The 26,943-nt window shown below is 41.6% G+C and overlaps 1 protein-coding gene across 6 annotated transcripts in view; it reads right to left on the bottom strand.

Moving 5' to 3' along the window:
* Window positions 1-7,356: 7,356 nt before the first annotated feature.
* Window positions 7,357-26,943, bottom strand: part of KDM7A (lysine demethylase 7A) — an 80,780-nt gene continuing 61,193 nt past the window's right edge. For 4 of the 6 annotated variants that reach the window (XM_089917319.1, XM_022579761.3, XM_089917322.1 and 1 more), the window contains 9 exons: window positions 22,897-23,106; window positions 21,229-21,353; window positions 20,868-21,022; window positions 19,500-19,597; window positions 18,863-19,011; window positions 18,497-18,705; window positions 17,089-17,174; window positions 14,803-15,076; window positions 7,357-14,140 (listed from right to left, as the gene is read on the bottom strand). In XM_089917319.1, coding sequence (XP_089773445.1) covers window positions 14,046-14,140; window positions 14,803-15,076; window positions 17,089-17,174; window positions 18,497-18,705; window positions 18,863-19,011; window positions 19,500-19,597; window positions 20,868-21,022; window positions 21,229-21,353; window positions 22,897-23,106 — 1,401 coding nt within the window. In that variant the 3' untranslated portion in view covers window positions 7,357-14,045. Of the gene's footprint in view, window positions 14,141-14,802; window positions 15,077-17,077; window positions 17,175-18,496; window positions 18,706-18,862; window positions 19,012-19,499; window positions 19,598-20,867; window positions 21,023-21,228; window positions 21,354-22,896; window positions 23,107-26,943 lie in introns of those variants that run through there. The other 2 variants (XM_022579766.3, XM_089917321.1) reach the window with 2 other exon arrangements.

Here is a 26,943-nt window from a genome sequence, read left to right as displayed (position 1 = left end):
CGCGCTCGGCGTTCTCGAAGCGCCTTCGCCTGGACGAGGGGGGTGGGGCCGCCCAGGGGCGCGCGCCGCCCCCTCAGAGCCCGGGCCTCGGGAAGTAGCGCGGCTAGCTGACCCCGCACCTTTGCCCCCGGCGCTAGGCGGAGCAGCAGGGAACGCCCACCTGCCAACGGCCGGGCGGCGTCGCGGAAGCCGAACTCAAGACGACGCTCAGGGAAACTGGGAAGAGGAACAGGGGCTTCGCCAGGGGAAAGCAATCACGCTGAATTGGAAAACGGGCTTAAGTGTTAGCCTTCTTTTCGGTGCAGGCAGTGAATCCCTTATTTAAAAATAAAAGCCGTTTCTCCCCACCCCTGCTGAGTGAAGATGGAATATTAAAGGCCATTGGGGGCACAGGGACCCTCACAAGCGTCGCTGATGGAAATGTGAAGTGTTAGAGCCCTTTGGGAATGTAATCCTGGAATAGTTATTAAAATGTTTAATGGGGCTTCCCTGGTGGCGCAGTGGTTGAGAGTCCGCCTGCCGATGCAGGGGACACGGGTTCGTGCCCCGGTCCGGGAAAATCCCACATGCCGCGCGCGGAGCGTCTGGGCCCGTGAGCCATGGCCGCTGAGCCTGCGCGTCCGGAGCCTGTGCTCCGCAATGGGAGAGGCCACAGCAGTGAGAGGCCCGCGTACCGCAAAAATAAATTTAATTAATTAATGAATTAAATAACATGTTTAATGTGCGTCACCTTTGACCCAGCAATCTTTCTTCTGAGAATCTTCTAGAAGTCAAAGGAACGGTAAAGAAGTTATGTATAAAAGCGTTTGTGTGGAGGGGGAAGGGTTCTGGGAGCAACGCGGTTGATCGTTGTCCAGACTGTTAACACAGCTCGAACCAGCGTGCATTGAATCTCTGCCTATTGATCTAGAGAGACATCCACGATGTGTGGTTAAGTGAAAAAAGAAAGCTGTATAAAAGTGTTTAGGGCTTCCCTGGTGGCGCAATGAGTTGGGGGGTCCGCCTGCTGATCCGAGGGACGCGGGTTCGTGCCTCGGTCTGGGAGGATCCCACGTGCCGCGGAGCGGCTGGGCCCGTGACCCATGGCCGCTGGGCCTGCGCGTCCGGAGCCTGTGCTCCGCAGCGGGGGAGGCCACGGCGGTGAGAGGCCTGCGTACCGCAAAAAAAAAAAAAAAAAAAGTTTAAATCGATAGCAAGAAGAGAATCCCATTTGTGTGTGAATGTCGCGGGATATTTTTGAATGGGCATCGAGACAGCTGAGGAAGGACCCAGTGTTGTTGGCACTGACACTGGTTGTAGAGAGTACGCACTAGGAGGTACAGGGAAAGTGGGAAAGGAAAGTTGAGGGGCGGAAGAATTGTGGGGGAAAGATATAGTATTACATTAACTTAAAATGAACATAAAATTCTATTTATAGTATTACTACGAAAGTGCAAAAATCTATTAAGTGTATGGATCAAGAGTAGATAGTAACACAGACAAATAAAAATGAATTAATTAGGGGATGGGATGAGGGACAATTTTTCTCTTGCATTTTAATTGTTCTTTTAATTCTTTTAAAAAAATTATTTTTATACAGCAGGTTCTTATTAGTTATCTATTTTATACGTATTAGTGTGTACATGTCAATCCCTATCTCCCAGTTCAGTTCATTCCCCCCCTCCCCCCGCCTTGGTGTCAGTACGTTTGTTCTCTCCATCTTTGTCTCTGTTTCTGCCTTGCAAACCGGTTCAGCTGTACCATTTTTCTAGATTCCACATATATACGTTAATATACAATATTTTTCTCTTTCTGACTTACTTCACTCTGTATGACAGTCTCTAGGTTCATCCACGTCTCTACAAATGACCCAATTTCGTTCCTTTTTATGGCTGAGTAATATTCCACTGTATATATGTGCCACATCTTCTTTATCCATTCATCTGTCGATGGACACTTAGGTTGCTTCCATGTCCTGGCTATTGTAAATAGTGCTGCAATGAACACTGGGGTGCATGTGTCTTTTTGAATTATGTTTATCTCTGGGTATATACCCAGTGGTGGGATTGCTGGGTAAATTTTTTTAATTGTGTAAAAAATTATTAATAAAATTTTATTTTTAATTTAACTTTTAAATTTTATTTATTTATTTATTTTTGGCCACACCACGAGGCTTGTGGGATCTTAGTTCCTGGAACAGGGATTGAACCTGGGCCCCACCCTCCATGAAAGCACTGAGTCCTAACCATTGGACCGCCAGGGAATTCCCTTAACTTTTAAATTTTAATTGTGGTTTTAGTATTGTTTTGTAATAAAAATAACATGTTTTAAAAAAGAAAGGAAGGATGATGCTATTATCCGAAAACTGGGTTCGTTTCTTGGTTGGGTGTTGCGCCAAAAGATACAACCAAGCCAAAGATCGACTGGGAGAAGGAAGGATTTATTACCTGCAGCAAGTAAGGAGAACACGGGAGAGCTTTCACAAAGCACTGTCTCCCCAAACAGCAAAATTGGGGAAGTTTTAAGCTAAGGGTAAGTGCATATTCATGAAAGGGCTTGAGCAGAAGTCAGCATAGAATTGGGGCAAAGTTGACAGAGCCCAAGCTTTAGTTAATTGAAGTCATGAGGTTCAGAAAAGTCAACAGTATCATCCCTTAGGTTCCAGTTTATCTGGTGGTTGAGCACCTGAGGGGTGTTTAAATTCTGCAAAACAGCTCAAGTTAAGTGCTTCAGACTAGTCTTTACCATTGAAACAGAACTGGGAGTCTTTACAACTGATTTGTTATCTTTGCTGTTGTTACTTCTCTTGCCTAATGACAGTTTGTTCTTTTGACCATAATTACTGAGACCTGTTCAAGGGCAAGCATTGTGTCCAGGCCTAGATCTCAAAATGGCTTAGGCCTAAAATGGTTTCTCTCGTGTCAAGAAAGCCATGCCATGGGACTTCCCTTGCAGTCCAGTGGTTAAGACTCCACACTCCCAGTGCAGCAGGCATGGGTTCAATCCCTGTTCGGGGAACTAAGATCCCGTATGCCACACGGTGTGGCCAAAAACAAAAAAAGAAAGCAACGCCTGGTTTTCTTTCTCCAGGGATCCCCTACCTTATCTGCTTACAATATAGCAATGGAGGCATAGATTGTAATGATGCCTACAAATCCAGGAAGGCTAAGGACTGCCATCAGTCACTAGAAGCTAGGAAGAGGCAAGGAAGGATTCTTTGGAGCCTTCAGAGGAAGCACAGCCCAGCCGACATCTTGATTTCGGATTCTAGCCTCCAGAACTGTGAGAGAATAGATTTCTGTTGTGTTAAGCCCAGTTTGTGGTAATTCATTATTGCAGCCCGGGAAACTAATTCAGGCTTCTATTTTCCCGGTGAGATGTGAAGAAGGATTATCAGCTGCAAGTGGGGCTAGAGTGGAGACCAGGGAGGGAGAAGATGTAACCCCGGGATCGTAGCTTGTTTCAGAGAATGGAAGAGCAAGTTTCCCCCAAAAATACAGGCGTGCTAGACAATATTAAGTCCCATGTAAGTCTGAGGATCATAAATTTAACCTTAAACCAGTCAACCTGGTTATGCGATTGGTTTTTTTTCCAGCAGAGATTAGTTGCTTCTGAGTTGCAGGGAAGTTGGGTTCAACTTGGATTGGGGTTTTACCTTTTGAGAACAACTTGGAGGGAGATCAGGACAAGTTGTAGAGGGCCTTTGCAAAGGGGAAATTGTCTTAATAGATCATGGAAACCAATCTGGGTTGGAAGGAGAGCGAAGGTGAAGGGAGTGTAAGAGATAGTGGGAAAGATCAGGGGTTGGACATCCAAGTTAGACCAAAAAAACCATTGCAGGAATGAAAACCTGGGGGAATACATGACACGTGATAAAGACAATAAATAAATAAAGACAATAATACAAATTATACAAATGACAGTGAAGACACAGAAGGTAAAAGAGTTGGGAGGATAGAAGATGGTGAGTGGTGACTTGAAACATAGTAGAGACTTGCTTATGAGGCAATTAAATCCTGAGCCTGTTTTGAAAGGTCCTTCTACTGTTTGTGGGAAGTAGCAGTCACTGTGGGCAAACCTCAGTTGTTCTGGGAACAGTCACTGCGTGACCCGTCTTTAGTGTGTATCATGGGGAAGTGGGAGTCTCATTGAACAACCGTATAACAGGACTTTGTTGTTGTGTGGCTTGACAACACTGCCCTCCCAATACCCTGCCTTACACAGAGCCGGTCTCTGGGTAGGAGTGGAGTACACAGCAATCCCTTCCCTGATCATCACCCTGCCCAGGAGTTAAAGCAGAGCAAGGAGCACCCATGAAGGGTCCTGCCTCAAAGCTCTGAAAATACTGCTCCGTGGAATCCAGTGACTCCTTCAGGAAGCACGTTTTCCTTTCCTTTTGGTAGGGAAAAAAAAAAAAAAATCCTTTCTTAACCTAATTAATCTGTTTTGTAGTTTTACACAATAACCATTAGTATAATCTGTATTTTCAAATCAAGTCACACCTATATACAGTAAAGTTTGCAAAGCATTACCATAAAGTTTTGTTTCAGGTTCTAAGGGAGGGAGGGATTGGGGGAGGGAATCATGAAAATGAGGACTATCTGTGTTTGTTCATGTGTTTATTCAGTGTATTTTTAGTGAGATTTGTGCCAAACTCTGGGGAGGTGCTGATGACAGGAGAGTAATACATGTAGTCCTAGGCCTAAACGCAGGCTGGTTGTTCAGACAAGACAAGGGGCACTGCTGAGTGAGAAGCACAGCGATGGGAGCACGGACAAGGCTGAGAGCTGGGGAGGAGGGAGGGTTTCCCCCCTGGTGACCTGCTGGGTCCCGTGCAGCATCCTGACCCAGCCCAGCCCTGCTAGGTCACCAGTGCAGAACCCCAGGGAGCAGCAGGGCCTGACTTCTGATGGTGTGAATGTGTACCATGGTACAATTAGCCTCCTTAGGGCAGCTAATCCATACCCTGTGGTAGAACACATTTGTCCTTTTAAATTACAGATTTGATACTTTATTTGAATTAGAAAACAAAAATCATTAAACCAAAGTGTGTGCAAGTTCCCAGCCTCAGTGATCTCCCCATCCCTATTCCCAGTCCCCAGAGGTCACCGGCCACCACTAACTTGGTGTGCGTTATTCCAGAACCTGAAATGTATCTGAAGTTCCCTAGGTATGGAAGCTTCTAAAATAAATGCGTAGGGGAAGGTCAAATACTATTTCTTGCTATTCTTGTGAATCTTTTGTCCCAGGTTATATTTGCCTTAGAAAAACTTAGGAAATTTACACGTATTACTATTTTTAGGCCCTTTATTGTTCTCCAGCTCTGGCATGGAAGGAATGGGAATCTACGAAACTTCAGAACTAGCCCTTCAAAAAGCCTAAAGAGTATTTCTGGGACCGAGGGTGGGAAGAGCCCGGCAAGGAAGGGGAGATGGGGGAGCCCGAAAGCGAATGAAGATGAGGAGACAGACGTGGATGGGAGTGGGGGTGAGAGAGGAGCCAGGGTCCGGAAGGCGTTCGCGCCGGCAGAATCCAGAACCGTTTTTCTCTTTCTCCTTCCTCACCTGGGCCGAGCCACTCACCAGGGCCGAGGGGCAGCGCGGGAGGCATCAGCACATCCCCGCATCCCCGCATCCCGCAGGGGCTGCGCAGGCCCGCGGAGGGTGCACAGGCACGGCCTCTGTGCAGACCCTGGGGACCGCAACCGTGGGAATTCATGCTCGGTTCATGTGTCACGTGTCCCTTGTGTACAGCCCGAACTTCACTAGAAGGTGAGGTCCCAGAAAAGAAACCGCACTCTTTCATGTGTGCCCAGCTCCTGGGGAAGTACAGACTCAAAACTTTAGTTGAGTGACAGGAAACGTCTGTAGGAAAATACATTTTTGATTCAGAATGGGTGCCTACAAAGACAATTTTTGAACAAAACCATTCCTAAAGACCATCTATTCCTTTTCAATAATTGAAAGTATACAATAATTAAAAATAATCAGAGAAATAACATGGCCTTTAGAGTTGGGCTTTGATTACAGTCTCAGTCCTACTCATTAGCAGTGTGAACCCGGACACGTCATTTACCCTCTGGCCTCGGTTCCATCTGCAGGATGGGAAGGACAGCACCTGGCTCGTTGGGCTGCTGTGAGGAAGAAAGGAAAATATGCGTGGTCCACGGTGAGTACTCAAGCAAAGATACCGAGGGCTCCTCTTCCAAACCCTGCCTGCCTGCATAGGACTTAAGACGCCACCCCTCCCGCACTCTCCGACGCCCCGCATCCCTACTGGTGTATCGCACCGTCTCACTGCTTGGCAGAAACACGGAAATCCGGCTAAAGTCTAAGGACAGCACGTCCTGATCGTCAATTCTAACAGACGAGCTTAATGAAGGGTCAACACCCCCAAAGGCTTACAGACAGTATGCGGATTTTTACCAAAGAACAGATTTGTTCAGATCCGGGTTTCCATCAGCTGGACGAAAGCAGGCCAGGAAGTAGAAAGGGGAGGTGTAAGCGTGCCCTGGGTAGCACTCCTGTGAGGCTGTTGAGGTGTGTGCCCTCTGCACCTCCTACGCTCTTGCAGGTATTGGGCAGTGAAAGAGCTGAGGCCTCAGGTTGCCTTGCCTTCCAGAAACCAGCGCCGCTAGGGCTGCTCCTCCCAGCTCCCTTCCCAGGCCCCTCTTCCACCCTGAAGCGCCGCCCCCACTGGTCCTGCTTCCTGGGTCTTTTGTACCGGCACACTCAGATCCCCCCAGGCCTGGAGCTGGGAGCCCCCAGAGCACCGTGTCCAGAAGGCCCCCGGTCCTCCTCGGTAAACTTGCACTTCCGCCCTCACCTGCACGAGGCAGCCAGGCCCAGGGCGCCTCGCTCTCCCTCGTCTTTCACAGCCACAGAAGCTCCCTGAGAACTGGGGCTGTTTGTTCACCCTGTAGCTCTGGCACTAGAGCTGGGCCCGGGACTCTGCAGGTGCTCAGGAAACGTCTGCGGGGGGGGGGGGGGGGCCCAGGCTGGGGACAACGAGGGCTCTTAAGTGACCGTCGGGAAGCACCCGCACCCGTGGCCACAGAGCAGCCTTTTCTCCCCAGTCACCCCTCTGTGTTCCTCTGTTTCAGCAACTGCTTCCCCAGCAGCGCATCCCATAAAGCAATAAGACACATTACTTTTTACGTTGAAACCTTCAGAACTCGTAAGGAGCGTAAGTTTGACACAGTTTTTCACATTCTTAAATAATTCTCCCAAGACTCAATAAGCAGAAAAAGGGAACGGCAAGTCAGAGCTGGATATAGAATTCAGATTTTTTTCTTTCAAAGACACATTTTATATAACTTTCAACATTTATGCTTTCAAACAAAATAAGCAAAAAATACACCGAGTGCTAAAAAAAAAATCAGAACAGAATTAATACCAATTTTAATTTCAATATTTTAAAGTACAGAAATTGGAAAGTAGGAATACCAAATACAACTTTAAACAAGTCACTTGTCCTCCCCTATAATAACCAATGTAAGCTACTTAAAAACTTACAAATTTAAAACAGAAACAAAATAAATACTGTACACTTTCCCTGCCTGCAGGCAAAAGATGGGAAATACTGTTATGAATCGAAAAAAAATGCTCTTAAAGCTTCAGCATCCCACTTCCCAGCCACACTTCACTCTGTCGTCACACAGTGTGCTTCTCTATTCAAAGGACACACATGTGCACACACACTGACCGCCTATCCACACAACAAGACACTACTCTGCAGACACCCCGAACGAGAAAGGCTAACAGTCACCTGGGACCATGGGCATGAAAATCAGCTCAGGAAAGTCAGTCAGGCTAGCAAAACATTACTACAAAACTAGTAAATACCATAGCCAACAACTGTCCCTTTTCAAATTTCACAGATTTAAACCCCCTAAAACCAATACTACCCCTCCCTGTCACCACCCTTTACCCTCCCCCCACCCCCCCAAAATCAAACCAACCTGCTGAAGCACTGGCAAAGTTCGACATTTCACAGTAAATGTGAAAGTTCATATCATATAATCTCATTAAAATGAACCTTTTCACCCTCTTTCCACAGCATGAAACTGTTATGGCTTAATTTATATTAAAAGTAGAAAAGTCTTTTCGGAAGGAAATGCAGTCTGCCCAGACGCATGTGCATTTCCTGATCAGTGCTATTTCACACCTAACAACTGCATGACTTGCTTTGCAGTCAGAAGCTGTTTTCGGAAAAACTGAGGTTACAGCTTTTGATTCAGTCTAAACCATAAATGTAAGGCCCTTAGTTTGGTTTAGGTTTCTTTTGCAAGATAAAATAACCTTGGGGTTCACTTAGCAAGTTACACCTCAGGTCCCTGACTATAACGTGGAAGTTACATGTATGCTTTGTAAAAATAAAAGGTGAATCCTATGAATCTTAGAGGGAAGAAATGATTCTAGGCAAGGAATCAACTCCTCATTATACATTACACCTCCTGCTGGTAACAGTTACCAACCAAAATCCACCAAAGAAATATAAGAGTATTTCTGGGTTATTTTATTCCTGCAAAATAGTATATATTCCAGCACTTATGATCACTGTTTTGGTGAAAAATCTTGGGGGAAAATAGCTGACATTTTGAATAGGAAATGGCCAAAATAAAACTGGGTGGATACAAGGTTTATCTTTGATTAAGTTCCATTTAGGGGTGCTTTCTGAAATAAAGAAAAGTGAATTCAGGATGTCACAGGTCTTGCATAGGTAAACTACTTGGAGGTCAGGGGCTACGTGGTAGCCAGGGTTTATTAGTGAAATAGTGCAGAGCAGATAAACTTGTAGGAAGAATCACTGAATACAGTTTCAAAAAGGCTTTAACAAAGAAAATTTAATGTTGCGCTTGTTAAGACAAAGCTTCAGGACACTAGGAAGGACAGGAAGGGTGAGAGGGAGACTCTAAGGGGTAGAATGCAGCTTAATGAGTATTATTTTCCCATACCCATTAAAGGGGAAAAAAACCCACCATAACAGAATAAAACCACAGTCACAATAAGCTAATTGCTTTGAAAACAGGCATTTGCTTCTTAACGTCCTTAACTTAAAAAATTTTTATGTAAGGGATAGCAAATATTTGACTTACGGCATGACGTTCACTGAAAAAAAAAAAGCAAAAATAACGGAAGGGCTTTTAGTAAGGCTCCATTATTAAAATTACATTACGTTCAACAGCAATGTAGTGAGTAGTATGTGACTTCTTCCCCTTTCTTTCCACCTGGCTTCTAGAAAGTGTATCAACATCACCCGCCACAGGATGAGCAGAGGCCTCACAGTGTCACAGAACAGGGGCTGCTGTAGGAAGCAAAGTACCAGAGGTTTGGGATCCACTGTGACCCCAGGCGAGTCACTGCCCTCGCTGGGTTTCATTTGTCTCTCTTCTTAATAAGCTAAAGATCTGATGTTCAGCCTTCTCAAAACTGCTTTAGATGAAGGTCTACGGCATCTGAAAATGACCGGTGATCTTTAACTTCTCTTTTTGGAGGAAGCAATTAGCTTAATAATTAACGTGAAAAACGAACTTTTGAAAAAATTTCAAATTTATATAAAGCCCTCATCTCTTAATATGAAATCATAAAATGCTTACATACCGCAAGAGCTACTTCTGGCAGTAGTATGCTGGGCCATACAGTTATTCATCAACTCTTTGGGGGGCTGACTGATCACTATAAAGAGCATTTCTTGAAAAAAGCAGAATCCGGCCGAGTCTCCCTACACTACAGTGGTTTCTTTCTCTCTCTAACCAACGAGCCATGGTTGGCCAACTCAGGGCTGTCTTTGCTGATCCCCATCTATCTACCACCTTATTTTCCCGCTCTAGTACCACGGATGGTTGTTAAATCATTTTAATTCCATGACTTATTTTACCTTATGCTAGTGCCCTGAAGAGTATGCAGAATCTATGAAGCAGTACTCTTTGAGAAAAACCTAAAATTATCTTTTAATTACTTTAAATCATCTTAATGATTACTTGAGGATAAACGTTCTCACGCTTACCCATAAAGTATCTCATTCCTTTTTCTTTCACTTCATGCACTGATTCTGACTTTAATTCAGCATCTTGTTAGAGATGCTTCAGATTTTTTAGGTAGCAAGCTCTGGGCATATATTTGATATGAAGCAAATTTTATGAGTAACAGCAGTTTTCATTTAAAAATGCATATAGGGCTTCCCTGGTGGCGCAGTGGTTGAGAGTCCGCCTGCCGATGCAGGGGACACGGGTTCGCGCCCCGGTTTGGGAAGATTCCCACATGCCGCGGAGCGGCTGGGCCCGTGAGCCATGGCCGCTGAGCCTGAGCGTCCGGAGCCTGTGCTCCGCAACGGGAGAGGCCACAAGAGTTAGAGGCCCGCGTACCGCTAAAAAAAAAAAAAAAAAAAGCATATAAATGTGCATTTGCTGTCAGCTGTAACTTAAATAATGATAAATCCTCTGCAAATATGAAGTGTTAATAGATTAAGGAATGCTTTTCTGTGTTTTTCTTAACTGCATTTTGATCCAAATTTACAAATGTGAAAACTAAGACTCAGAAAGAATAAATGACTTCTTCAAGGACACACAGCTGAAACGTAAAGGGCAGAACTTGGACAAACACCGAGGTCTTCTGCTCCCTTTCATGCTATAACATGCCCCTATGATTACGAACATTTAATTATTAACTTTTGAAATGTTTTTCAAATTTTGAAAATATAAAACAACTTTTTTTTACTTCTACCTCTACAGTTGTATAGTGTATCTCTGTTAAAACTAATAAAGTTTTGTTTTATGAATGGGCCCTCTTGCTTAAGTTTGCTTAGAAGTGAAAATAATACTGCTTATTTCCTGGAGAAGATACCTTCAAGAGCAAACAATACAGCTTCAACTTTATATGCCCCCCACAGTACTAAGTAGTGCTGGGCACATAGTAGATGTCTGATAAATACCTGCTGATCTCATATGAATAAATACAGTAGAGTTCATTAAAAAGGCAATAACTAGGATTATTAAAAAATAGAGCAAAAAAAATAAAGCAGTATTCAGTGCTAAGTAGTGACCAAGATGGGCTTGTTTTCTGAGTTTATAAGATGGTTTCGGTCAGAATTTTCAATTCTGTATGCTTTAAAAATGAACTGATACTTATGAAGTTCAAAGTATTTCCAGGTACTGAACTATTGTAAACTGCCAGCTTTGTACAGTTTACACCTTTAATCAATACTGGAGAGCATAATATTATGTGACGTTATGAATTACAGTACAGGGGATCCCAGGTTAACAGAAGTCACTTATTTGAATCAATACAGGAAAATGACTACCTACTACTACACTTAAAATTGCATATGTTAAATCGTAAGTGTTTGACAGAATTTGTATTTGCTTATAACTAGCTAAATGCCACCACTGGTGTCTTCCTAGGTTGCAGGGTCTATACAACACATAATAAATGAGACTGAGGGAAAGGCTGTGTCTATTGCAGTCGAGTCCAGATGCTGTTACTTCAAAGTTCTGTCATTTCCACAAGATAAAGGGATGCATCACAGCCAGTGATTTTACAAGAGGTTTGACAAGGAAGTCACTGGATCAGTGGCTGGATTTTTACCAATACACAAAAAGATTACATGTATTCTGTTTTAGTGGTTATTTCATGTTACTGAAAGTTTTTTGAACTTAGCCAGTTAATGGGCTAACACTGCCAAAAATGAATCCACAGTTCCTTCACTTAAAAGTTCATCATACTGGCTACTTAAAATTAGTATTTACCAGCCTAAGTACACAGGGCAGATACTGGCTACAATTTTAATTCATAAAAATAAATTATTTATTTTCATTTTTATAGCTAAGAAAAAAAAAGGTAATCAAAAATACTTAGCGCTGTGAAAAATGTAAAGGCAACAAAAGAACCCAAATCATAATGTAGCTGGAAAAAGAAATTATAATTCTCAATGCTTAAACTGACACCAAAACATGTGTATTTTAACACTAAAATGGTGTCTACAGAAAACCAAAACATCACAGTAATATATTGTGTGGGGAAGGTGGGAGAAACAGGCAGACCCACATTTTTGACGTCTTGAGCTCTGATGACCAACAAATGACTGACTGTACCTATCTCTACCTAGTTTTGGCATAGCGTACAGAGTTTAAGTAGGCCTATTATAGACATTTAGTACTCCCATAAAAATTCTTCTCCCTGACACCCAGATAAGACCCAGACAGTGGTCCAGTCACTTGGACCAGAAAGGCTCATTTTTAAGATATTTCATATATATTCCATGAAATATTGGAACGGAGGCAGAGTAAGAAATATTTCTCTTTGAAAATACACATTTGAATGTGACCATGAAAGATAATGGTATAGACTTTTTTTTTTTCTTAGCTCTTTAATACAGAAGGGAAAGTCCTGCTACCTTGCTGAGTAAAAAAAAAAAAAAGACAAACCCATAATATGGCCGTATTTCTTCTCCATAAAAATAAATTTTATCCAATTTGCCTATATTTTCTTTGTAGGAACTTCTAAAATGCTCTATTGTCAGAACTGGGAATATCTCCACCGCCCCACCCCACCCCAGCCCCCCCGCAGAAATCACTTGTTTTTATGTCACGGGGGACAGAAAAGGAAAATATAAGCTATTGCAAGCAACTGAAAACTGGCACTTAGTAAAAGTTGTGCACAAAGGAGAGAAATGATTCCTTAAAGCTCAACCAGATACTTAACCTCCCTATGCACTGGTTAAGTTAGGATAGACGGAAGAAACTGCAAAAAGCACCCATTTTACTCCAAATCCGTATCTTAAATAATTCTTTAGAAGGTTAAGAAATAAAAAACTAAACACACACACACACACACACACACACACACACACCCAAATCATCTACTCCAACATGCTTGCTTCTATACAACTTAATATAGTATAGTCTTATTATATTACGGCTTATTATGCAGATTTGAATATTCTAAGTCAAACCATATTTCATATTTTCCAACAAATTAGGTATACAGAATAAAAGCGTCATAAAATATAACCTCTGTGGCAGGTGTTGGTCCTGCCCTCCAATACCAGTAGTATGAAGAAGGCCCTCTGTAGTTACAAATGTATTTGAAAAACTACAAACATGACAATTTAACCAAACTTATAATACTTTTCCCACGAGTAGGGAAAAGATATTAAAGCTGTACTCTTTGGGACCCAGATATCATCAGCAAAAAATGAAAATGCAAGAAGCCTATTGTTCTATTTAGAAGAAAACTGCAATGTCAAATGAAATGAGACACGTGGGGTCTTCTATGTAGTTCTTACACATTGGCTATGAAAGTATTTCCCTGCAAAGAGAAGAGTCTTGTGTCGTTATGAAATGATGGGGAGTGCAGAGGGAAGGTGGGATATAGGTAATCGACCTGGATAACAGTATGCACCTTGGATGTTAGCAAAAGCGAAGCTAATAGCTTATAAAAAACACATGAATTATATAAAATAAAATGATTTTCATATACATCTTAATTTAAAATAATTAATGCATCAAATCCCTGTTTAAGACTTTAACCTGAATAGCAAATTTAAGAGTCCAGACTAGTTACTGTTACCGTGGCTCTTCCCCACATGTAACACACACACTATCAAAAATAATTTAAAAACCTTCACATTCTTAAATCTAAATTAGTGAGATATTTCTCCAGAAATCTTCCAAATAAATAGCTTTAAAAAAGAAAGAATTTAAAAGCTGTTAACTTTAAAAAAAAATCTGTTAAATAAATTATTGATAATTCTTTACCCTACCACAGAAAACAAATCAAAACACTACCAACAACAAAATGGAATTCAAGCCCTGACAAGAGACCCTTTCCAGTTCAAGGTCTCTTTTTAAGGTTCTACCCTCCTTCTTCCTCTCCCCACCAGGTCCAAAATGGTTATTGCTGAGTGGGTGTGGCACAGTGAAAATGCAGCATCAGGTTCATTTTGTTCTTCAGGCAGTGTTCCCTACGGTACATGCAAACTGCTTCAGCGGGGGCGCGCGGAAGCTCCAGGCTCCCGTACCCCGAGACCGGTCTCCGAAAGGAAGAGTGACCACAACCGCAGCTCCGTCACACAAAGAAACGTGCGTGGCCATTTCTGTTCAATTTAAGGATCTTCCCAAGACGTTGTTTGGCTGTTGCCATTCCTTTTTTTGGACGTTTACCTATAACATACAGGACACCAACAACAGCGTAAATAACAATGAAAATCATAGGTGATGGCACCGGGAAGATTTAAACGAGGGCGACATGGTAGGCAAAGGCTTTTCGGTGTTTTGAATGAGCAGGGTCACACTTCTGGAATTCCACTGCTTAAAACTCTTCCACCTCATCATGTGAGAGGGAAGGGCCAACCTCCTTCACTAGGACTTAGGAGACGCTCCCACGCTCTGATCCCTGCCTATCTCTTCAGCACGAGCTCTTACCCGATCCTGCCTCAAACTGTGCTTCAGCAGTGAAACTGAGGGCAGTTTCATACATAACCCCGTGCTGTTTCTCCCCGTTGTCCTGTGGGTCACACTGTCTCCTCTGCCTTCGGTGCTGTCTACCCTGTCCCTTCCCCCACCTCAGCATGGCTAACCCACTGTCAGCCTCTCCAGGATCTACCTCCCCCTCCAGGAAGCCCCTCCTGCTCCTCGGGGTTGACTGAGGTATCCTGCTTCTCTGTCCCCATAGGAACCTGTGCACGCTGCTGCTATCGCTGTGCTGTCTGTGACGCAGCAGGCTGTGAGCAACGTGAGGGTACAGACGATGTCTATCTAAACTGCTACTGTCACCAACATACACAGTCAGAAATGGACTTAACCCGCACGCGTGCAGCAGTTACCTTTTGTTGCCTGGTTGCTGATAGGTGGCGGATTTGATGCAGGTCTCTTGGTGGGGTGAAGGGGCACTGAAAAGGAAGTTTCACCAACAGGCCTTTCTGGGCTTACACTGCCATTACTCATCTGGCATGCCCCTGACATCAAGCTTGAACTCTGCATATACTTTCCATTCTGAGGGCTTGAGCCACTGCTGTCCACAAAATTCCTACTTTGTACCTTCTGACTGATTTCTGATGAAACTTCCTTTCTGATGCATTTCTGGCCTCTACTTAGATCCTAAAAAAGAAGGAAGGAAATAAGGTCGAATTTTTAGGGTTCCTTTAAGATGAGTACGGTATTTAACCTCTCTATGCACTAACAATTCAAGGGAGAGAAGAAATAGATTACTGAACTTGGGTTTTCTTAACATGCAGTAGCCTCAGAAAACCACCCCTCCTGAGGGCCATCTCATTCCAAAACCTAGAAGTGCTGAAGGATTCAAGTCTTGAAGATGCCTCATAATTTAAGTCGAGAAGAAAACGTAGATAGATAGACAGACAGACAGATAGATAGATAGATAGATAGACAGACAGATGACTGGTGGGTCTTGAAGTCAAAACAGAGAGGGTCCCGACCAGAATTAAAAAGAGAAGGAAAGATAAACTCGAAAAGAGCATGCTGCAGATGTGATGTCTCACAAAGCTAGTTTTAAGTGTGTGTGTGTGTGTGTGTGTGTGTGTGTGTGTGTATTAAAGTGAATTTCTGATTCTGTAACAGTCAAGTAAGTTTTAAAAACAGCATTCAACACAGACTTGCTTTAAAACAGTCTCACAAATACTGCTGAGCATGAAGAAACAGCTGTTCAATTTGACATACCGTTCTAATACCTCGCTGGATTACAGTCAATAGAAATTCAATCTCCTCTAAGGTGACCTTGCTAATCATCTGTCCCCTGCTTCTTTATTTCCAGACAATTATAAAAACAGCCATTAGGTTTACATAACAGCTTACTCTTAATGCTAAATCCTGTAATGCTAATGAGTTATAAGTTTTATAACCAGTGAGGCACTATAAACTCATACACTGAATAAGTGAATTCTTAATAGTTCAGGGATTTCTTAGCTGACCTTTGACCCTGGAGCATATCCTTCCAGGAAGAGAACTTGTATGTACTTGCCTTGAAAGAGTAACTCGGTTCTTTTTCCTACTAACACTGTAATTGCTAAGTATTTAGAAAATACAGATGAGCCAAACGAAGAACATAAAAACTACCCATATTTCTGCTACTCAGAGAATGCTTGGGGTTGGGGAGGCTTGAGGACTCCACTCTGCCACATGAGAATTTTGATTCTTTCTTCGGCTGTCATTTTCCAAGGTCTGCAGCAAAAGGTCATACTGCTTTCCTTGTATGGTGCTACTGGTAAAGTTTTGCTTTTTTTAAAAGGTATTTTGGGTTCGTTTTGTTTGGTATAAGCATTCATACACCAGGATCCTAAAACATCAAGTGCCTTCTCTTAGAGCAGGGACTCTTAATCTGGAGTCAACGAATGGTCTGGGGTGAGGGTGGGCACAGACCATGAGAAAATGTAAGCACAAGTCATATTTATGATGGACATTTTTCTGGAAAGAGAATCCGTAACTGTCATCAAATTCTCAAAGAAATTTAGTATCTAAAAATATCTGACAGGGACTTCCCTGGTGGTCCAGTGGTAAACAGCCCGCCTTACAATGCAGGGGACGTGGGTTCGATCCCTGGTCAGGGCACTAAGATCCCACAGGCCACGGGGTAACTAAGCCTGTGTGCCACAACTACAGAGCCCACGCGCCCTGGAGTCTGCGCGCCACAACTAGAGAGAGAAAACCCACACGCCACAAATACAGAGAAGCTGCGCGCCTCAACAAAGATCCCGTGCGCCGCAACTAAGACCCGACACAGCCAAAAATAAATAAAATAACATTAAAAAAAAAAATCTGACAAACAACGTCAGAAACTAAAAGGATCCTTGTGGTACTTTTTTTTTCCTTTCATGTTTCATTCTAGCCAGACATAACCTAAAGGTGTTGGCAGCCAGGAGTTTTTAACTGTTTTCTTAAATAAACTGTTCTTTTCCAGATCACATTCTATCCATAAGCCTTTCATCAGTCATTATATCAGAATCCCTAAAACTGGAGAGCTGTTCAAATGTGCGTTTAATGGTCATTTTTAAGCTCTCCAGGTCTAGTGGTTGATTACTGGTTGCAGCTTAAAAAAAGAAAGCCAAAACGGAGCCAATGACAATCTATTTGAACGCTTCAAACCTTGAATATACCTGACGATTAAATCTGGAAGTTGTATCAAATTGTTTAATCCAGGAAGAACTCCTCAAGTCTTGATCTTCAGTCTTGACATGATACCCTAAAGAGAAGCTTTCATTAAATGATCTTCGCACAAACTGGATCATAAAGAACAAAGTTAGCCTGCTACTTAAAATTGAAAGTAAGTTTATATCGACATTTTATTTTCAAATGAATATACTAACTCTTTATTCCTATACTTTCACCACACTCTTTTCCCTCTCAAAAACAAAACAGTCACCGGCTCTCAATCTAACATGTTAATTCTTTCAATTCTCCCAATGACTGTCTTTCTATGGCAGGATTTTGTGCCAGATGCTGGAGGACCTAGATCAAATTCTATGGCCATCTGCTGTAGATGTAAAACCAAGTGCAATAATACTTTCTCTAAAAGTAATATATTTTCCCATATAGAATAAAGGCACACGTTTGCCTGAATTTGGCAGCATTTCCGTAGAAGCTTTCTTTTCAAGGGACAAAGAGATTACAGGGAGACAGAATGGTATAGTGGAAAGACAGACAAACCCAGATTTGAATTTAAGTTCTTCCATTATCAATGCATCTTAAGGCAAGTTACTTAACCTCTTTAAACCTCAGTTTCCTCTTATACAATAAGCAAAGATTTTGAGATCAAACCGTCTAGTCCTGGGTTCAAATTCCAACCTCTGAACAGCTATGTAAGTATGGGCAAGTGAATTCCACTAAGTCTTTTTTCCTTTACCTGTTAAAGCTACATTACATACACCCAAAATGCTGTTTCGAGAATTAAGTGAAATCAATGTCAAGCTCCTGGTACTTAGTTAACACAGTTAGGTGGGAATGAACACAATGTCTGCAACAGACTTCAGTTTTAATGTGGTACCATCTTCTCCCCAATCCTCCTCAGATTTTTAGGGAAATAAAATTTTTCACCAAAGGCAGACAGAAGAAAACACTGTGTGGCATCACTGATAATGCCACCGAGTCTTGTCTCTTTCCTAATGCTTCCTTTTCAAGTAGGAGAGAACGTCCTCAAGCAGTAACAGTTCAAAGCTTGCTTCCACAAAAGGAAAAAGAGTTGATTGTTCAAACTTAGCACGTCAATTAAGACACCAAAACATTCCCTCCACTCTGACCCGACTTATAAAAGGGAAACAATACTGTCTTGTGACAGCCAGTGAACACAACTCTTAATCCATTAATTTACATTTTGAGTTCTTATACTTGCATCTTACATTTGTCAACATTATGTATTCTTTTGCCAACAGGCTTAACACCATTTCCAACTAAAGATGTGCAATAAACAGTTCTTATTCATAATCTCTAACCTCAACTAGGATGACAGGGCTGTTAAGGTGGGGCTTATATGTTATTTTTCAGAGACTTACAGTTTATGTTTCTTACCACTTTCCACTGGCTTATCACAGCGATACAGCTGCCTAACCTCATGGTTACTGCTGCGACAGCTGCTGGGATCCTGGAGAGAGTGTCTTTCACCACCGCAGTCTGTGCTTTGTATCTGCCTTTGTAAACACGTGGAATAGTGCAACGCTGCCATAGACAGCATGCCCTGAATAGCTTCTTCCTCTGTGCTCGTCGAGGTAGGACACTCCCTAAAGGGCGGATCAGCAAAAGAGAACCTTTTTAATTCTCATAAAATTTTTGGTAAAATTTAAAACAAAACAAAAACCCCAAACAAAACAAAGCAACAAACATTTTCCTATCATTTATATCACAATATAATAAGACTACCATCATCAGCATGCCCACCTTTTAACTGGAATTTCGCTCCTAGACGGCTTCTGGCTCTTTTGAAGGAAGCTCCTCATCAAATTAGATTCTTCCTTAAAGTTTGATGTAATTTCTTGTTTCTTTTCATCACCTGAACTTTCAGACTCTTCAGTGGTAAAATTACTTTTCTGAGATAATTAAATGGAGGCAAATCTATATAAGAAATCTGAACAGGTCTGTACGAACTAACCAGAGACACTTTATCCATCTAGGGAAAGTGAGAATTTTAATTATCATGGAATTATTTCTGTATTTCATATGAAAAAGTGAAAATGTCTAATAACTACAGTAACATAATTCCTTAGTTAAAAAAAACCACATAGTACAGGTTTTCTTTAAGGCAAAATGAAATATAACCTATGAGAGAAATACGAGAAACATGAGAACAGTACCTCCCTCCACCCTTTCCAAAATCAGACAAAAGCTATGTCGATCAGATGTAAATAGTCACATGATGGGACGTGTGTGTATAATTACCACTGCAGAGAAGGCCCTGTGCCACAAAGGTCAGAGAGACAGGCTTTGGGAAAGCTGTCATTCACTTTCCTCCTAGGTAAAGGAAAGTGGGTGTTCATCTTTTTGTCACATAACTTTAAGTTAAGGGTTCCAGGCGTACCAGTGCGGTGCAATCAGGTCCAGAGTCTTCTGAATCAGAGATATCAGAATATTCTGATGATCGATTCCTGAGTTCTGATTTCACACTTGTTAAAAGCCCTGAGGAGGAAAATGATGAGAGAAAAACAGAGTCATTAGAATTTGAATAAAGTGCCACCCAAAGCCCGTCCAGCTTTGTGAGATGCCTCACCGGCTCCTGCTCTGTCCTTTTCTCACTGCTCTCATTGTCTTCATTCCATTCCTCCCCCATGGACTATCTCCCTAACTGACCAAGATACAGATTAACGTGTATTCTTAAAACATCTGGGGTATTTGTTGAATATGGTGATATAATCCTTATATGGGTGGGTTGACCGTTTTATATTTCTTTCCAGAAAAAAACCTCTAACACTAAAATTAGCTTGCAAGATGCTTTTCACTTTCCGTTGTGCATTATTTCTCTCAACAGAAAACAAAACAAAATAAACTCTCCTAAGCCTAAGACACGTTCAAGTAGACAGTGAATCCAACAAGCTTGAACCAGGCTCCAGCCCTGCCTCTCTCTTGCCGGTAGCACTCCTCAACAACTGTTGGATGAATTCCATTGATTAGCTGCCTCTCCCCCCCATCACGAGAACAAAGGCAGAGTCAGCAACTACAGCAATACCAAACTTACCCAGAATTAGGAGGACTGAGGTATCCAACATGGATTAAATAATGTTAATCACCTGGAACATTTACTTATCAAGTACTAAAATATTTAACTCCTTTTTAAGATAGAAGGGTATATGGAGGCCCTGAAAAATGTTGAGAAAATGAAGACTTCATTCAAAGAAGAAAGATCTCGAGGAGGAGGAGGTGTTACTATTCATCACACTGATGATAACCAATTAATAACCAAGTAGAGGCCTTCTTGTCAACAGGCAATCAAACAAAACAATACATGGACTGCTAATAGTTTCAGATCAGCCAGTTATATATGTCTCCTAATTCTGAAAACCATTTGTATCTTAGCTAAAATTATCTCAGAAATAGGATTAAACTTGCAACTTTATTATTTTATTATTTGGAGTAGAGGCCCGTAAGATGCATGAGCTTCGTGTGACTCTTGTAAAAACTGTTACTAGATGAGGGTGTCACTGGCCGGCGACATCCTCGTCACTAATATCACCTTCCCTGGACGCCACCCCTCACTTGGTGGTCACACCTGGCAGTTCCCTGATGGGGAGACGGCTCAGAAATGCTCCAGACTTCTCAAAAGAGTATCAGGGACACAGAAATTGTAATCCTACTACTGATTTAAGCACTTTAAAATTAGCAAGTTACTTTACATATTATTAGCACATTGGTAACGAGCAGACCTTTAAAATGACCACTAAAACAAACATACTGTTAAGTGGTTTCTGAGACGCTTCATTCTCCACCCCCTCTATTCCTGAGCTCTCTTCCATCTTCACTTTTGCCTTTTTTGTCCTTCTCTTATCCTCTTCATTTTCACTGTCTGCTGTATAGAGACTCTGATCTGTAAAGGGTTGTCTCTCATCCCTGTATACAGTGGGAAAAACAATCGAGTCAGTGCAACCATGTAGCCAAACGGTATTAAACCCTCCTTAATTTACAGAGAAAATAGAGAACTAAGACACTTTCCCCATATTTCAGGCAGCTGTGTAACGGTCTGGACCAGGGATTAAATGAACAGAGGGAATCCACTGAAAACTAATCTGTTGGATACTCTGATCTACTTCACATACTTAATTATCCTTCCATTTGTCAGCAGTAACCGGAGATCATTATCTTTCGCTCTCCATTCAGGTACCGTGGAAGATGGCTGGAGATGTTTGTTGAATTTTCCATTCAGTTTAGAGCTCAAAATGTCCTTAAAGTATAAAAACAGAACTTACTTAACCTCCGCCCTCAAATATATCAGCTTGACAAGTAAAGAACTGTATACCACCCACCACCTCCCCCACCCCCCCTCCCCAAGCCCTGCATGCTGAAGAGTGCTGGGCGGCCTCCGAGGCTAGGGCGTTCGCAGTGGTGTGGCACGAAAACTAAATGGTTCCTAAAACCAAAGCATGAACCTGGTTCACCCTTCTGTAGGGCCAGTTAACTATAAAACGCATTCTATAACGCAGAATATGAAATCCCTATCAAGTGAATTCAGACATTTCACTCTGCAGAGAGCTGAAAAACTGAAGAGCTGGAGAAGTCCTGCCTTCACCCGTCTGAATTCTCTTTGTCTGGCTTCTCCCTGCAGAAGTGCCAGCTGCTGGGTCCTTTCCAGTCACCCTATCTTTGACCTAATCTCTAGTCTTCCCACCAGGCACTCCCAGCAATTTACATGTCATCACCCTGCTATCACCGGGAACAAAGGCCACCGGATGACATAAAGGCACAACAGTAGCTGGTTTTCAATACATAAAGAATATTTCCTTTTCGTGGCAGTATTTTTCTTTAAGAATAAATAGAACCTTTTATAATAAGCTAAATCTTCTCCTAGATGGCTATGGATTTAAGGCGGTTTAGAACAACAAAAGCTTAAAACAGTATAAATATAATTATATAAAATTTCAAATATTTAAGGAAGTTTTCATTTCTATATAGCTTCTTTAAATATGTTAATTAAGAGATACTGCTATCTTATTCATTTTAAATTATCCTCTACTTAAGATGTAAAATCATGGATGATATGGACCTCACCACACGTCATTAGCGTGTTTTACAAAGGCCCTACATCGAGCTCATGACTGCCCCACTGCTTCTCCCCTTTGTCCATTAGGCCATCACTTCTCAAACTGCAGTCATGGGTTTAACAGACTCCCAGCCTGACAGTTATCCATGCTGCTGCTGCTGGGCCAGGAAAAGGCCCTCTGCACTTGCTCTTCCCTCTGCCTGCAATACTCTTCCTCCAATCTGTGTATCCACCTGACTTCTTCTGCTATGTAAGTGGCATTCAAATGCACCCACCTGAGAGGCTCTCTGACCACCTTAGCTAAAGCAGCCAGCCACCTGAGCCCTTTTATTCTCTGGCTCTACTGCTCTCTTTCTTCATAACATTTGTTATCTGAAATTATATTAATATCTGTCTCTGACTTCAATCCTTCCAACTTGAGCTAGGATGGAAGCTACACCAGGGCAGGGACTTAAGTTATGCTCACTCTGGTATCTTCTCCAGAGCCTAGAAGAGCACGCGGCACTTGGTAAGCACTCAGTAAACATGTCGGCAAATAGATGAGATCTGTTCGTCCTACTTCTACAATGAAGCATGTCCCTGTCACGAGCAGAAGCGCTGCTGACCCCTACAGCACTAAGCAAAGATCAGACAACAAGAACGGCTGGCCTGTTCTCTTTCTATAGTCTTTCTGAAGGCCTTTCAGAAACGACCAAGTCTCCCGTGTGACCATGGAACGGAAGCTTGCCTCTTCCCAGGGACACATCTCCAGTCTTCTGAGCACCTCCCTCGTGTGGAGCTCCAGGATGTCTAGGTTAGAAGGAGTTCGGACATTATGATCTCGAAGTTTCCGCATCCTTCGTCGGGAATGGTATGGGGAAGCTGCTTCATTTGAGGATCGTGAAACTGGACATACAGTAGGAATTCCCTGAGATTTAACTGGTTTGCCGTTTTCCTCCTTTAAGAATGAAATTCAGGGTATTTTTATGACAAGGCCACAAACATACTGACTAATCAGCCATAAACATATTTTAGAAAACAAAAAACATTCAGTTTAATCACATAAACAAAAAACACCGAATTATAAAGCTTGAACGGCTTTGCTGAGACCTTTTCCCCTTCTCTCCCCCACGTAATATACTGTGAACATATTTCCTTGATTTTCAATATCATTTTAGAGGCTGTGCCATATTCTACTGTAGAGATAATGGCATCATTTGTTGACCTAATGTTTTATGGCAATTATTTAGGCTGCTTCCAGTTCTTCCCTAGGATGAAATTCTTTCACATACATAATTGCATAAATCAATAAATGCTTTTTAGACCAAAGTCACACATCTCTATGTAACTTTAAAAATTAAAACTCTATAAGCATATCATGAAAAGCGCAGTCTACTCGTCCCCATCTGATTCGCTTTCTCCAGAGGTAACAACTTGCAAGTTTTTAAGCACTGTAGTAACATACACAGAATTTTGTACCACATAATATATGTATATGTAATTTATACGTAACGTATACGTAATTTACCATTTTAAAGTGTAAAATGCCACAGTTCAGTGGCATTAGGTGCATTTCACATTGTTGTCTAACCATCACCACTATCCATCTCCAGAACTTTTTAATCCTCTCAAACGCTTAAATAATAGCTCCCGGGCTTCCCTGGTGGCGCAGTGGTTGAGAGTCTGCCTGCCGATGCAGGGGACACGGGTTCGTGCCCCGGTTTGGGAAGATCCCACATGCCGCGGAGCAGCTGGGCCCGTGAGCCATGGCCGCTGAGCCTGTGCTCCGCAGCAGGAGAGGCCACAACAGTGAGAGGCCCGCGTACCGCAAAAAAGAAAAATAATAATAATAACTCCGCTCCTCCTTAGCCCCAGCCCCAGGCAACTACCATTCTACTTTCTCTATGAATCTGACTACTCTAGGAACTACATGTAAATGGGATCACACAATATTTCTCCCTTTGTGACTGGCTTATTTCACTTAACACAGTAACTTCAAGGTTCATCCATGTTGTAGCATGTGTCAGAATTTCCTTCTTTTTTAATGCTGAATAATATTCCACTGTATGTATATAACACATTTTGTTCATCCATTCATCTGTGATGGATGTCCGGGTTGCTTCCACGTTTTCGATGCTGTGAATAATGCTGCTATGAACATGTGTGTGCACCCTGCTTTCAATTCTTTGGGGTATATACCCAGCACTTCCAACTCTTGTAGCTGTTTTTTTTGTTGTTGTTTCAGTTATTTGCCTCCAAATGTCTAAAGAACATGTTTAAACTGTTATTTCTTGGTTTTTCAGCTTCAGACATTATTGAATCCCTACTATGTAAGATAAAATCTTAATCTTTGCACACCTCTCCTAAAGGCACACACACTTTCTCTTCCTTCAGTATTCAGTATTTAAATTGGACTCAATGAAAATTATTTACAAGCCAGTGCCATGTAACATACTATTATTACCTTTACTTACTTTTACATCCTTTGACTTTCCCTTGAGTTTATAATTGCCTCATCTCCATCTGTTTTGCTTCCTATGTATTTATCGCTAATTGATCCCCAAATTCCCACTAGAAGAATGCAAACATTCAAACACATTAAGTAATTTATCAATCTTTATATTTTTCTTTGGAGACAGACCTCCTAGACAGGAAGGCCTGATAAAGTACAAGATGCCCAGTTAAATGTGAATTTCAGATCAACAACTAATATGGAGCCTTTCATTCTCCTGCTCCATCCTGGACTAGCTGCACTCTGGGCCTGCACATGATACCAAAGGCCATTCCCGACCTGCTCCCATTCTACCACATAAAGCTGCCATCCCCACCCCCCCTATCTCTGGCTGTCACTCCCTACCCTTTTCCCCTCCTCTATTTTCTTCAGAGCACTCCTTTACTCCTGAGTTATTAAAATATTTACGGCCAGCCTCTTCCTACTAAGCTCCATGCAGGCAGGGCCTTTGATTCCTGATGGGACACAGCACATATAGTAGGTACTCAGTATTTGCTGGAAGAATGAATTCCAGGGCTCCTCCTTTTTCGGTTTACTCTCTCCCAGAACATCCTCTAAGAGTCTCCTGAGAAAGGGAACATGGAGGTAAACTGTTTGAGGCCTTGCCTCTCTGACATCTTTACCATCATATTTGACTTATAGCTTGGCTGAACGCAGACCTGTAGGTTGGCATCCCTCCTATCCCAGAGTGTTAAAGAGTCTGCTTTATTGCCTTCTAGTCTGTAATGTTACTGTTGAGAAATCTGATATTATTCTCATTCCCAGTTCTTTGTATATGACCCATACTTCCTTCTTTGATGCTTTTTAGGATATACTTCATGACATGTATTCTAAAATGTGACCAAATGTGCCTTTGAATAGGCCTTTTTTCACTCACTGTACCAGGAATTCTGTAGAGTTCTCAATTTGGGAAGGTGTGTCCTTGAATTCTAAAGCATTTTCTTTGATTATTCTTCTGATAATCTTGTTTTCTGTGTTATCTCTCTCTGGAACTCACATTATTTTGACAGTGATTGTGTAAAGCGACCTAATTTTTCTGTCCTATTTCTTTTTTTTTTTTTTTTTTAACTTTTGGGAGAGATTTTTCCAACTTTATCTTCCAACCATTCTACTAAATTTTGTTTCTATTTTATTTCTAATTTCCAAGAGCTCCTTTTCCTTTTTCTTTGAATGTTCCTTTGTTAAAGCTTCCTGTTCTTTTTTCATGGAGGTACTATTTACTCTTTTCTCTCTTCAGGGTATCAGTTATGGTTGGGTTTTGGGCTAGAGACTTATTTGCTTATTGATTGTTTCCTCTGAATGCTTTTTTTCCCCCTTTTTATCCTTTATTTTTGGTCTCTGTCTTAAAAAATTTTCTTGGCTTTCTATGCATTTTCAAAGGGAAGCATTAAAAAGCTAACTGGTTTCAAGAAATGGTGCTAAGAAAACTAGATAAAAATATGCGGAAAAATAATGCCTTAATTTACCTTACGCTATGTATAAAATTTCAAGATTGGCCATTTACCTAAATGTAAAAGCTTCTAGAAAAAAAAGAAAGCATCTTCAAGACCTTGGGTGGGCAAAGATTTCTTAGAGAGGACACACAGAAAGGTACTAACTATTTATAAAAGAAAAAGATTTTATAAATTGGACTTCTTCAAAATTAAAAATTTCTGCTCATAAAAAGACACCATTTTTCATACGAACTATATCTCAAGGGAAAAAAAGTAAAAAACAAAAAAAAAGACACCATGAAGACAATGAAAAGGTAAGCCATAGGCTGTGGGTAAATATTTACTATTATATATATGTATATATCTCATATATAATATATATCATCTGTACATACATGAACGAATGCATGCCAAAGGACAAAGAACTTGTGTCCAGGATATATAATAAACTCCTAAAAATCAATAATAAAAACAACAGAATTTTTTAAATGGGCAAAAACTTCAAACAGATACTTCATAAGGGAAGACATACAGACAGCCATGCACACAAAAAGGTGTTCAACATCATCAGTCTTCAGGAAAATGTAAACTAACACCACAATGAAACAATTTTCATATTCTCTGCAATAGCAAAAATGAAAAAGACTGAAAACACCAAATACTTACTGGCAAGGATATGGAACAACTACAACTCCCATGCGTTACTGGTGAGAGTGTAAAATGGTACAAACACTTTGGAAAACTATTTGGCAGATTCTCATAAAGTTAAAAATTCATTTACCCTATGACTTAACAACTCTACTCCCAGGTATTTGCCCAAGAAAAATGAAAACATGTATCTACCACAAGA

The sequence above is a fragment of the Delphinapterus leucas genome, chromosome 9 (assembly GCF_059928025.1).
Source record: "Delphinapterus leucas isolate spDelLeu-1000000601 "Yukka" chromosome 9, BTC_Dleu_Yukka2, whole genome shotgun sequence".
Classification (NCBI taxonomy): Eukaryota; Metazoa; Chordata; class Mammalia; order Artiodactyla; family Monodontidae; genus Delphinapterus; species Delphinapterus leucas.
Note: the sequence above shows the minus strand (reverse complement) of the source record. Positions and strands in the feature narration are given on the sequence as shown.